The 12,147-nt window shown below is 35.9% G+C and overlaps 1 protein-coding gene across 1 annotated transcript in view; it reads left to right on the plus strand.

Annotated features, from left to right (window-relative positions):
• The window catches only part of PEX3 (peroxisomal biogenesis factor 3), a 32,262-nt gene that overhangs the window by 12,685 nt on the left and 7,430 nt on the right, over positions 1-12,147 (plus strand). The window contains exons 3-9 of the mRNA XM_069598582.1: positions 1,782-1,863; positions 7,302-7,345; positions 8,735-8,859; positions 9,128-9,194; positions 9,305-9,359; positions 9,905-10,073; positions 11,620-11,690. Coding sequence (XP_069454683.1) covers positions 1,782-1,863; positions 7,302-7,345; positions 8,735-8,859; positions 9,128-9,194; positions 9,305-9,359; positions 9,905-10,073; positions 11,620-11,690 — 613 coding nt within the window. The remainder of the gene's footprint in view (positions 1-1,781; positions 1,864-7,301; positions 7,346-8,734; positions 8,860-9,127; positions 9,195-9,304; positions 9,360-9,904; positions 10,074-11,619; positions 11,691-12,147) is intronic.

The raw sequence follows: 12,147 nt of genomic DNA on the forward strand, positions 1-12,147 counted from the left end.
AATGTGCCAGAAGCCAAATAAGTATAATATTACAAAGAGCTAACAGTTGCTGAGCATTTCCACGTGTAAAGAAGCAGTGTTGTAAATGCCTTTTATCCTTCACCCTTACAACAGTTCTGTAAGGTAGATCCACTGTCACCTCAGTTAACAGATGAGGAAACTGAGGCATGGGGTTAAATGATTTGTGGTTGCACTAGGGGAGTTTATCATGGAGGCTGGATGGCTAAAACAAGACATGAAAGCTGTATTCAACTCAATACAGAAACATATTTGTTCAGTGTTAGTACAGATGGCTGGAAGAGAAGAATAGCCTTGTCTTTATAGTTGAATATGCTCAAGTGGAAAGTCAGGAGCTCTTATCTCTCCTGAGATAAGAGAGTTACTGAAGAGATTTTTCTTAAATCATGTCATCATACCACATAATTTTTAAAGTTTGCTACTAACCGCATTTCCTAAATGTAGGACTCTAGCAGTACTTTTTCTTGGTAGGATAAAATATCATGCTTAGGATAGATATATATATATCATGGACACTAAGAAACCACATTTTACATTGACTCTGAGCTCCTGCTATTGCTAGTGGTCTCAGTAACTTAGGTGATTTAATCATGGACCTTGAGGAAATATGCTGAAGCAACACAGTGCTGTGCTGAAGTAAAGGATTAGAGTAGGCCAGAAGCTGAACTTCCTACAGAAAAAAATTAACATGGATTTCATAGTTAATGTCCTGCCTAGTCAAGAAGTACAAATCATACACTAAAGTTTTCCCTGTTAGAATATGGCATTTGTAATCTCTGATATTTTTTTATACTGTTATCATTGCTTCTTTAGTGTTAGACATCCACTTTAAATTTATGTGTTCACACTTCTACAACATTTCTTACACGATGCTTAGAGCCATAAATAAACTTTCATAAATTACATGCAGTCTCTTTTCATTGAGTATTACATCTTATTTTATCTTCATATTGGTATTATGAAGTTACAGGCAGTAGCCATTGTCAAAACCAAAACCACAGCTCAGCAGTTCTGAGTTTCTATTAATAGCCCGATGTGCTTTTGTCTAGGTTATAACAAATGCCTACTCTTTGTGGTGGGGGTTGGTGGTTCAGTCACTAAGTCACGTCTGACTCTTGTGACCCCATGGACTGACTGTAGCCCGCCAGTCTCCTCTGTCCATGGGATTTTCCAGGCAAGAATACTGGAGTGGGTTGACATTTCCTTCTGCAGGAGATCTTCCTGACCCAGGGATCGAACTCAGGTCACCTGCATTGCAAGCACTCTCCTACATTGCAGGCAGATTCTTTACCAACTGAGCTACCAGGGAAGCCCACTGCTGTGTAGTAATTTTAATAACTAAATGTTTTCTAAAATTAGAAACAAAATGTGAAGCAAAAGCTAAAGATAAAAGATCATTTTATTAAATCAGAAATAAACATTTTTTTTAAAAGATCTGCAAAAATAAAGAATTATCCATAGTCCATAGGTCAAAGACCAGCACTGTTAAGATTTGGGAATTAATTCTTCCCATTTTTTCTTCTATATGTACTTGTGATCATAATAGATATGTGCATAATTTTGCTTCATGTGAGCAGGTAAGTGATTTATTAGTATGTAACTAGTTTTTATTATTAAAAATTTCGTTGAAAACTCCAGCCTCCACCTTCCCTCCTGACACTCATTATTTGCCAGTTCTGTCATGTAGCCCAAAACAGTGTGCGTTTCTCGGTGAAGGCAGTCCTGTCACTCATGAACTTTCTAATTTTCTGTTTGTATTACAGTGCTGTCCATGCTCCCAACACTGAGAGAGGCCTTGATGCAGCAACTCAACTCTGAGAGCCTTACAGCTCTGCTGAAAACCAGGTAAACACAAGTTAATTGTGCAGCACGCTGAGAGTTTATAGACTGTACCTGAAATACTTTTCAAAAGTCTTTAATTTCCTTGTTTTCCTGTCTAATTAAAGCTTAAGATAAATAGACACACTTAGAAAAAAATATTTACTAACAATATCATTGAATTCATACTTTGTCCATTTGTTTATGCTCTACCTTGATGTGCAAAGTATTTAGGGTGACAGTATTTGTGTGTATTCTGGTTTTCATGTGAAGAGGTCTTCTGTCAGTTTGATATTTATTCAGAAATATAATTTTGAGTACTTATTGAATGTGCTGCTGAACCAGATGTTGTGAAGCTGCCAGTTACGTTAAATGTTGTGTCTCTTAAAGAGTTTATGGTGTAATAGATAAAGCACGTGAACATACATTTTAAATAAATACGGCATATGAACTTACATTTTATATGATTAATAAGATGAAGTACAAATAAAACATGAACGTATGATAATGATTTATCATACCAAGACAGTGTACTGTGTACACTGTTTCAGGCCCTTATATATGGAGGATAATATGTATTATTTTTGTTTAGTTGCTAAGTTGTATCTGACTTTTTTTGCAACCACATGACTGTAGTCCACCAGGCTCCCCTATCTATGGGACTTCCTGGGCAAGAATACTGGAGTGAGTTGCCATGTCCTTCTCCATGAATCTGCCTGATCCAGGGATCAAACCCATGTCTCCTGCATTGGCAGGCAGATTACCACTGAGCCACCTGGGAAACCCGTAGTGTGTATTGGAATACTGTAATTTAGTGTGATGCTGTGTTAATTTAAAAAGATTTCCAGAAGGAAATGCTTCTTCCCTTAATGGACAAGAAGAGGGTAGGGGCGAGGAGTGGGGAAAGGTTTCACTTGAATGTATTTTAATCATTGGAGCCTTAGCGAAAAATATTCACCTGCCTTGTAACCATCCTCCAATAGGCAGGGGATAGAAGGTGCTCTTTCTGGAGTGTCTCTCTGTGCCAGGCACAGTGCTGGATACATTACTCCCAGCTAATTTCCACAATATCCTTGTGAGGCAGATAGTATCTATCATCTGCACTTTGCAAATAGGAATTTAGTGTTCATGCAGAGGACACAGCAAGCTGGAAAGTTCCTTTGAAAACATTTTCTATAATCAAGTCATACCTTCCAAAATAACAATGGATTTGTGTACTCAGGCACACAAATGGGTTTGTATACAACAGATTTGTGTAGTGTTTTTGGAGAGTGTAAATTGTAATTTTTTAATTGGAAAACATACACAGCTTGGAATGGATTTAAGGCAAATTGTTTCATAAGCAGTTTTTAAAGGGTTAAAACAAAGTTTAAAAATCAAATAACAATAAAAGAAAATGTTTCCCCCCCAAAAAGTGTGAGTACCTGGATAATACACCCATTTTGCAATAGTGCAATTAAGTACATATTATTGACTGTCCATAGTCCACGCAGTTACAATTCTGCTCATCAACATCTTGCTGACAGTTCCTAGAGATAACTATTTTAGAAAAGGTAGAACCTGGATGTTCTCTCCTTCAACCAATTGATCAGATTTTTAAATCTGATTGAAGTATAATGCTAACAATACAAATTTTTTCCCTAACTTCGTGATTTCTTAGAGATTGACACACTTTTACTACTTATGGATGTAGGGTTTAATTTATAAATTAGTTCATACAGTTATATAAAGAAGAAGCATACAAGCAGATTGCTCCCAGTAAAATAAATACTTAATTACCTGTATGCACATAAGGAAGAGATACAAAAATAGGCTTTAATTGCCTTAAATTTTAGTCTTATTGGGGAGACAAGACAAATGAAATAAGTGAATACACTGTATTAAAAGCAGCATATCAGTAGCAACAAACACAGTAAGTAGCAACAAACACAGTGGCCTTCTTTCTTGGTGATTAAACATAGGATTCAAGATAATTAAGATAGGTCTCTGTCCCTTTAAGACCTTGTCATCCAAAGGAGGAATTAGATGAAATAAATGGTCATAATTCAAGACATATTGTGGTAAGTCTGTGTTAAAAAGTAAAAGCAAAATGTGGGAAGAAAACTTTAGAGGCTAGAGAGTAAAGGGATTAATTCTGATGGGTAAAACCTGAGCAGCTTTAAAGAAAAGGCATGAGCCCTCTTTTCTTTACACAGAGAGGAGAATTCTTGGAAGGATAAGATGGACAACAGTTCTCCTCATTGCCTGTTTCCTCTTTAAATATTTTCGTGTTATTTTTTCTTACCTTTCTTTTGATTTGAAATTGTTATATTCATTTGGGGTCAATGAAGTTTCAGTGGCAAAGAATCTTAAACATCCTTCATTACAAGAGAGGCAGAACACTTAGGATTAGTTTAATTCTTAATTTGGTAATATATTTTGGTAACATTAAAGAGCCTGGTCATATTTAACTTGGAGTTGATTTCCATTAGACAATCATTTGATAGGAATCTTGGCATAGAAAGTACCCTTTACATAGGTTTGGAATTAGAATCTTTTAAAAAGATATGGTGAATTTTTTTTTCTCATTTTTTGTAAACACATACATTAAAAATGATCACCACAATCAAGCTAATTAATATATCCATCACTTCACATAGTTACCATTTTTTTAACGTGTGGTGAGAACACATAAGATTTTTTCTCAGGAAATTCCAAGTATACAAAAGCATTATTAACTGTATTCACCATGCTATACATTAGGTCTCATCTCAATTAAATCTTCCTGGGTAGCTCAAATGGTAAAGAATCTGCCCTCAATGTGGGAGACCTGAGTTCAGTCCTTGGATCAGGAAGATCCTCTGGAGAAGGGCATGGTGACCCACTCCAGTATTCTTGCCTGGAGAATTCCATGGACAGAGGAGCCTGGTGGACTCCAGTCCATGTGGTCGCACAGAGTCGGACACAACTGAGTGACTACCAATTTCACTTTCACCTAAATCTACTTTTAAGTCTGTTAGCAGTGAATGTCAAAATGAAGAAATGTCCTGTGTGGCTATAATTCTGTCCTGTCCCAGCAAAATCATGCCAGCTCAGTACAGTTTCAAGACAGATAACCTTAATTTGCCTTTCCGTGCTGCTGCTGCTGCTAAGTACCTTCAGTCGTGTCCGACTCTGTGCCACCCCAGAGACAGCAGCCCACCAGGATCCCCCGTCCCTGGGATTCTCCAGGCAAGAACACTGGAGTGGGTTGCCATAGCCAGCTGCTATTGAGTACTTCCTTTATGAAAATTTTGGAACTGCTGTTTTCTTATTTCATTTAGAATTTCGGTAAGAATCACTTTGAGATTTATCTTAGGCAACATTCAAGAGATGTGATTTAACTGCATTAAAATACCTAATCCTTGCTTTATGGTTGATTCCCAGTTTAATATGGGACTAAAATATGATATTCCACAACAAGGCTTAAACAGTAGCTAAGCCTGCAGTAGGGCCCTGGTAGGATTTTCTCCATGTAGCTGTCAAACTTGTGCCATCTAGTAAAAGGTTACCTGAAGCTCTGCAGCCCCTCCAGTGGCAAAGAAAGATAAGAAACTAGTAATAGCCCACAGTGGTAATGGTAGTTCAACTTCTTATTGAAACGTAAATTTATATCTGATAATAATAATAAAGAATATTGGATTGTGTTTTTGTCATTTTTAATTTCATTTTTCTTATAATTTATTTTTATTGTATTTTACAAAAGTGTTCATCTATGACAGATTGGAAATATGAGAACAAAAAAACTGGTTCTACCACGAAGGTGATTTGAACAGCAGTGAACTCCATCCACATAGTACAGTGGAGTACTATGCTGTGGTTTAAAAAAAAATGATGGCTGTTATCTATATACTATTATGGAATGATCTCCAGGATATATTGTTGTAAGTTTTAAAAAGTTAAAGGAAAGGTGTATATAGTATGCTACCATTTGTCTAAAGGGGCAGATATGAATATATATATATATTTGCCTATATAAAGAAAAACAATACAAAGTTAAAGGATTTTTTTTAATAGTTGCCTGTGAAGAAGGAAACAAAAGTGAATAGAAACAGACTTCTTTGAATATACTGTGTTGTAAAGTCATCAGGGAATACAAATATTTGTAAATATTTTACATATTTATAAAACTATGTTTAGTGTTTGAAAAGCAATGTCTAAAGTGATGGTAAAATAAATGAAATAACCTAAATGTGTATCTAGTTGGTGTCGTAATTACAAAAACAGAAGCTGTGCTGTACCTGTGTGCTTAGTCATGTCCAACTCTCTGTGATCCTGCCAGGCTCCTCTGTCCATGGGGTTTTCCAGGCAAGAATACTGGAGTGGATTGCCATTTCCTTCACCAGGGGATCTTCCCGATCCAGGGATCAAACCCATGTCTCCTGTGTCTCCTGTACTGCAGGCAGATTCTTTATCCACTGAGTCATCAGGGAAGCCCAACAGAAACTATGCCAAGTGACTCTAAAACAGAAATTTGACTGTGTATTTTTAGTGGGATATATACTCTTAGAGCATACAGAATTGAAAAAAACAAAAACCTTAAACACTTTTCAGTACTGCTATTCTGAGACTGTTGTCCACAGAGTGAGGGATGCAGCAAGTTGTAATTATATTGGTTTCACTGATTTCTAGTGCAGGCAGAAAGAAATACAGATATAAGATTAATGAGATTGTTAAAAAAAAAAAAGTGATCCTAATTTTGAATTAGAAGTATAAATATGAATTCATGATGTACTTTATCTCTTTAATATATATATAATAAATAAATAAATACACACATATAGTATACTAGCTGAGTCTTCTGAACCAGGACTCTCAGAGAAATGGATGATTTCAGGCTTGCAAAAATTGAACAAAATGAACCCAGACACCTTTTGTGTCCAAAAGCAAGGAAGCTGTCAAAGACTGAAGGGTTCATTTGAGAAGAACTTAGGAAGTAACGTGGATAGCCCCCTAATGGTCAAAGATGGGCAGTTTGAAAATCAATAAGGGTAACAACTACAGTGGATAGAAACACATCAAGTTAAATGCCTGTGTTTGTAATGATATTTAAAAGACAGTACTTGCCATTGAAGGATTATAGACCTACTTCATTATTTGTAAAATAGTAAATAAGGGAAAGATAAATATTATTCCTGGTTTTCCGGTATGATTTTATAGTACACATATCATATGCTCAGAAGGAAGAGAAAGACTGGAAGGACATACGCAGGTAATGGTGATGGTGGTCGTTTAGTCGCTAAGTCCTGTCTCTGACTCTTATGAAAATTGGTGTCATCATCAGTTACTGAAATTATAGTCATTTTTTAGTATAGCTTATGGGCTTTGTTTCTACAGTTATAGTTATCTTGTGATAAAATATAATTAAATATTGAACTGCAAAGTTCAAAGTTTTCTGTTAAATTATCTAGATTATTATTTTCATATTTTCTGATATTTTTCTTTAGGCCTTCAAACAAGCTAGAAATATGGGAGGATCTGAAGATAATAAGTAAGCCTACATATTTCAAGGCATAGCCTTAAAATATTTTTAATGGGAAATTGTTGTATTCTATTATGTGGGTGGCTCTTCTTTACCTACCACATGGAGTTGTCATCAGGATTAAATAATTCTCGTGAAGCAAGTAGATTGATGTCTACTGGTCATAGAAACTGCTTAGTAATGTTCGTGGTGGTGGTGGTATTATTGTTATAATAATACATAAACTTATCCTAGACTACATATGTGTATATTAGGTTCTGATACAATAAACGAAGTTTTTACTCCAACCTAAATAGTAATTTTACTTTGATATTGTATGCAAACTTTGATTAGTGATAAAAATTTCAAACAAAAAGCTTCCCTAGGACAGATAGATACATATATCTCCATGTCTCAGAACTTCATCCTCTGTCATTCTTGTGTTTTCCTAACTGAATCATGCTTGTTGTTTAGTCACTAAGTCATGTCTGACTCTTCGCAGCCCATGGACTGTACCTTCCCAGGCTCCTCTGTCCATGGAATTTCCCAAGCAAAAATGCTGGAGTGGGTTGCCATTTCCTTCTCCAGGGGATCTTCCCAGCTGAGGGACTGAACCCATGTCTGCTTCTTAGCAGGTGGATTCTTTACCACTGAACCACCAGGGAAACACAAATCATGCTTAAGCTTTGCCTGTTTGAAAATGAAATAAACCTGTGTAGTACCCTATATTTCCTTTCAGCTATTGTACTTTTTTTAATCTCCCTTGTGTAATACTAAAGCTTTCTACATTCTGTTTCTTTTCTTCTGCACTCCCTCTCATTCTCTGACACACTTGGAGCCTGGTTTCCACTCCTGTATCTCCATCCAAGCAGATATCACAGATCAGTAGTGTTGCTAAATCCACTGGACATTTCCCTCGTCTCAGCAAGAGTCAGCACCTTTCTCTTACCTCTGTTTTGAACAGTCGGTCCTAAACACCTGTGAAGACTGGTCTCTGTCTCTCTGTACCTTCCTCCATCCCTGTATGAGCTTATCCTTTGTGCTCTTTTACCTGCCAGTGACAGCTGGAGCTCTTCATGCTCAGCGCTCTTCCCTGATTCTGAACAAGCTCCTTGGACAGCTCAGAGCTCTGAGGCTACAACTGAGTGCTTCCCAGTCCTTTAACCCTTCCCTGAATATATTGGTTATTATCTTTATTGGTTATTGTTTCAATTAAGAGATCATTCCTAATTGACAATAAATATTTTGTAATCAGATAAACTGAAATATTTTGAATTGATACATTTTTGTACTTGAAGTAATTATAAACGTATATTTTAAGTTGTCTTATGAAAAAATAACATAGGGATGGTTTGCGATTTTACACATTTGTTTGTGTTTTAACAATTAGTACCAAGAGGTTTTCTTTTCTCTGCAAAGGTTTCACAAGAAGTATCGTAGCTGTGTACAGTACTTGCATGCTGGTGGTTCTTTTGCGAGTCCAGTTAAACATAATCGGTGGATATATTTATTTGGATAATGCAGCAGTTGGCAAAAATGGCACCGTAAGTTTAATAGACTTAAACTGATACTGCCTTATCTTTCAAGAGATTCAAAATTTAACCAAATATTATCATGATAATTTATATAGAATAATTATATTTCATGTGATTATAAACTTTAACCATTATTTTTCTTCATATGTTGAAACTAGACTTGGTTATGTTAGAGAGTAGTGTTTCCTATTGTTCTAGGTCCTAGAATCTCAGCTTCAGTTATAATGAAAACATTATTTATTAATAATATTGAGCACCTTATGTCTATTTCGTACAGACAGTTCTTGCTCCCCCAGATGTCCAACAGCAATATTTATCAAGTATTCAGCACCTCCTTGGAGATGGTAAGATTATTATTTATGACCTGTAAACTAATTCTAATTCATTCATTTGTATTATTGAGGAATTTAAAATGTAAACAATGCTTTTTTTACATTTATTTTTCTTTTTATAGGCCTGACAGAATTGATCACTGTCATTAAACAAGCTGTGCAGAAGATTTTAGGAAGGCAAGGCATTTTGCATTGGCTTTTCCTAACTTCCTGAGTCTGATGAATAAAAGAAAAATTAACAGTTCTAGTGAAGCTGGTGACTTGACAAACGGTGGTCTGCAAAACTCTTTTAACCTAATACAGACACAGCCCTGGGTATTACATTGTGGAATCCGTTTTCTTCATCGGTATCAACGTTTTGATACTAAGGGGAAAGCTTTAATATTTCATTGTGTATTGATTGATTTCAAAACAAACCAAAAATATTTGGGTCATGAGACAAAAGACCTGCTTTTAAAAATCTGCCTCTGAGGCTTTTAACTCCTGTTCATATGCAGTGTCTTTAATCACAGTGGGAATTTTCTTGTGAAATCTGCAACGAGATTTTTCTTGGCCCCAAACCAATGGCCGATTTCTTAATCTACTCTGATGATTTCATAGTCAGTAGTTTCAGGTGTGACGGGATGAAACAGGATCTCGGGTAGTAACCTGTTAGGAAAGGAGTATTAGTAGGACGTGTGGTATAGTTTCACTTATCCCAGTGTCCTTTTCTCTGTTTCTAGTGTTTCTCTTAAACATTCTTTGTCCCTTTTGGACTTGGAGCAAAAACTAAAAGAAATCAGAGATCTCGTTGAGCAGCATAAATCATCTTCTTGGATTAATAATGATGGATCCAAATCTTTATTATGCCATTACATGATGCCAGATGAAGAAACTCCATTAGCAGTTCAGGTGCTTAATTCAAAACTATTTAAGCAAAACCAGTTACTCTTTGCTGTTAATGTTTTTTTCATTATGTCTTAAAATTTAGATTTCTGAGTCACTTGAAAGGTAAGTGATTGAAAGATACATTTCAATAATTTAAATAAAACCTCACTAATTTAGAAAACAAACTATAAATGTGATTGATTTCTAGTTTGAAAGCATTTTAGATATTCAGCAAGATTTTATTGAATATTAGTTATGTGACAGACACTATGATGTATGATTGAGATACAAAATGAATACGCATGTTCAGTAAACCTGGAGAATTCAGAAGACAAATTCAGTTCCAGTGGCTAAAGCATATTTCTTTGAGATCAAGTAACAGAAGATAAAGCTGGTGGCTGGGGACAGTATCATAAAGAGCTTTGTATGCCAAGATAAAGGGTCTAAACTTCCAGTTCTAGACAAAGGTGAATTTTGATCAGGTCAGTACCACAATCATGTTTACTTTTTAAGATAAATCAGTGATAACAGTATCAGAGTGCACTGAAGGAGGTTGTAGTCATCCAGTTGAGAAACAGAGAAGGCCAGTTCCAACAGTTATCAGCCATGGTGTTGCTATACCCTGGTGTGTCCCGGACAGTTGTGATCTAAATTACTCATTGATTAAGAATAATAAAAATACAAGGATTACAGGTTATAGGCCTCTTTTAAAGTAATTGCTGCTTATTAACATGTAAGCAGATTGCATCCATTCTTTGCAGTTGAGAGAAGGATCTTCCTCACTTAACGACTGGAGAAGTCTTAGACTAAAGAGGCCCTTGTGCCATACCTCAGCCTAAAGGCCCTGTTGGAACAAAGATTGCCATGTTTTTCATTGCCTGCTTCCCGCTCCCCTGGAGGCTCCAGAGATAGGTTGTAAGCCATTTAAGAGAACCTCATGAACCCCTGCAGAATGGAAGCTAAACTGAATGAACAGAACAGACCTGTCAGAATTAACAAGAGAAGCAAGAGAAAACTCACTTAAAAATTAGAATCTTGAGGAGATGCAATAATAGTATTCTTAAAGCTTTCTGGAATGATAAAGCAATTTCCACATTTTAAAATTCAACAGTGGACTTAAAAAAGAAAATAATTCAAAAGAACAGGTAATGAGAGGGACGATGGAGCACATCTTATCTGAATTGAATTTAAACCTACAACTTAGATTGGAAGAACACATGGAGCCTTAGATTAAACTAGATTGATGAGAAAAGACACATGCATATCCTAATAAAATCCCTTAATAATAATAGAAAAAAATATCTCTGGCCTCTGCAACCTGGAAGACTAATTTTTCTTTGTTAATATGTCCTTCAGATAAATAAAGATCTTATAAAGACCCTATTGTGACTCAGTGTTTTAAATGCTACTCATCTGTGCACATCAACCTGTATAGTTTCTTTGAGTTGAACATGTTTTTTTAATTGTTGATAGGACATAGAGTTTTCAGATTTCCTGAACTCTTGAGTTTGTTTCACATTAACCCTGTGCTATATTTGAAACCCTGAAGTGTGGCCTTTTAATTTCACAGGCCTGCGGACTTTCTCCTAGAGATGTTACCACTATTAAACTACTCAATGAAACTAGAGACATGTTGGAAAGGTATGTACGCTGCATGTCACAGGAACATGTGCTTCTATTTTAAATGTATTCATGACCATCTTATAGTTTTTCTTGGACAAATATTCAACATAATATTTTGTTAAAATTAAATTTTAAATATATTCCCCTGCTTTTAGTAGGATTTCCTACCTACACTCGTGCTTGTCTTGTTAGGGTAGGGAGGTAAGCAGAGATTTTTTTTCCAAGACACCCAGGATTGCCCCTACCTGTTTTCCTAGCCTAGAGATTCTGATATACTAGTTAAGGGACCGGAAGATAGTTAGCATTTATATTTTGAGGAAAGCTTTAAATGGTGATTCTTATATGCCCAGTGTATTCTGGTATATGTTTAACAACTAGCCCTATAAAGAAAACAAAAACGAAAACTAAAATTGTAGCCACAGCAGTGCTGACTCTGCTGACTCCTAATCTGATGCCACTCAGTGCTGACTTGGGA

The sequence above is a fragment of the Ovis canadensis genome, chromosome 8 (assembly GCF_042477335.2).
Source record: "Ovis canadensis isolate MfBH-ARS-UI-01 breed Bighorn chromosome 8, ARS-UI_OviCan_v2, whole genome shotgun sequence".
Taxonomy (NCBI): Eukaryota; Metazoa; Chordata; class Mammalia; order Artiodactyla; family Bovidae; genus Ovis; species Ovis canadensis.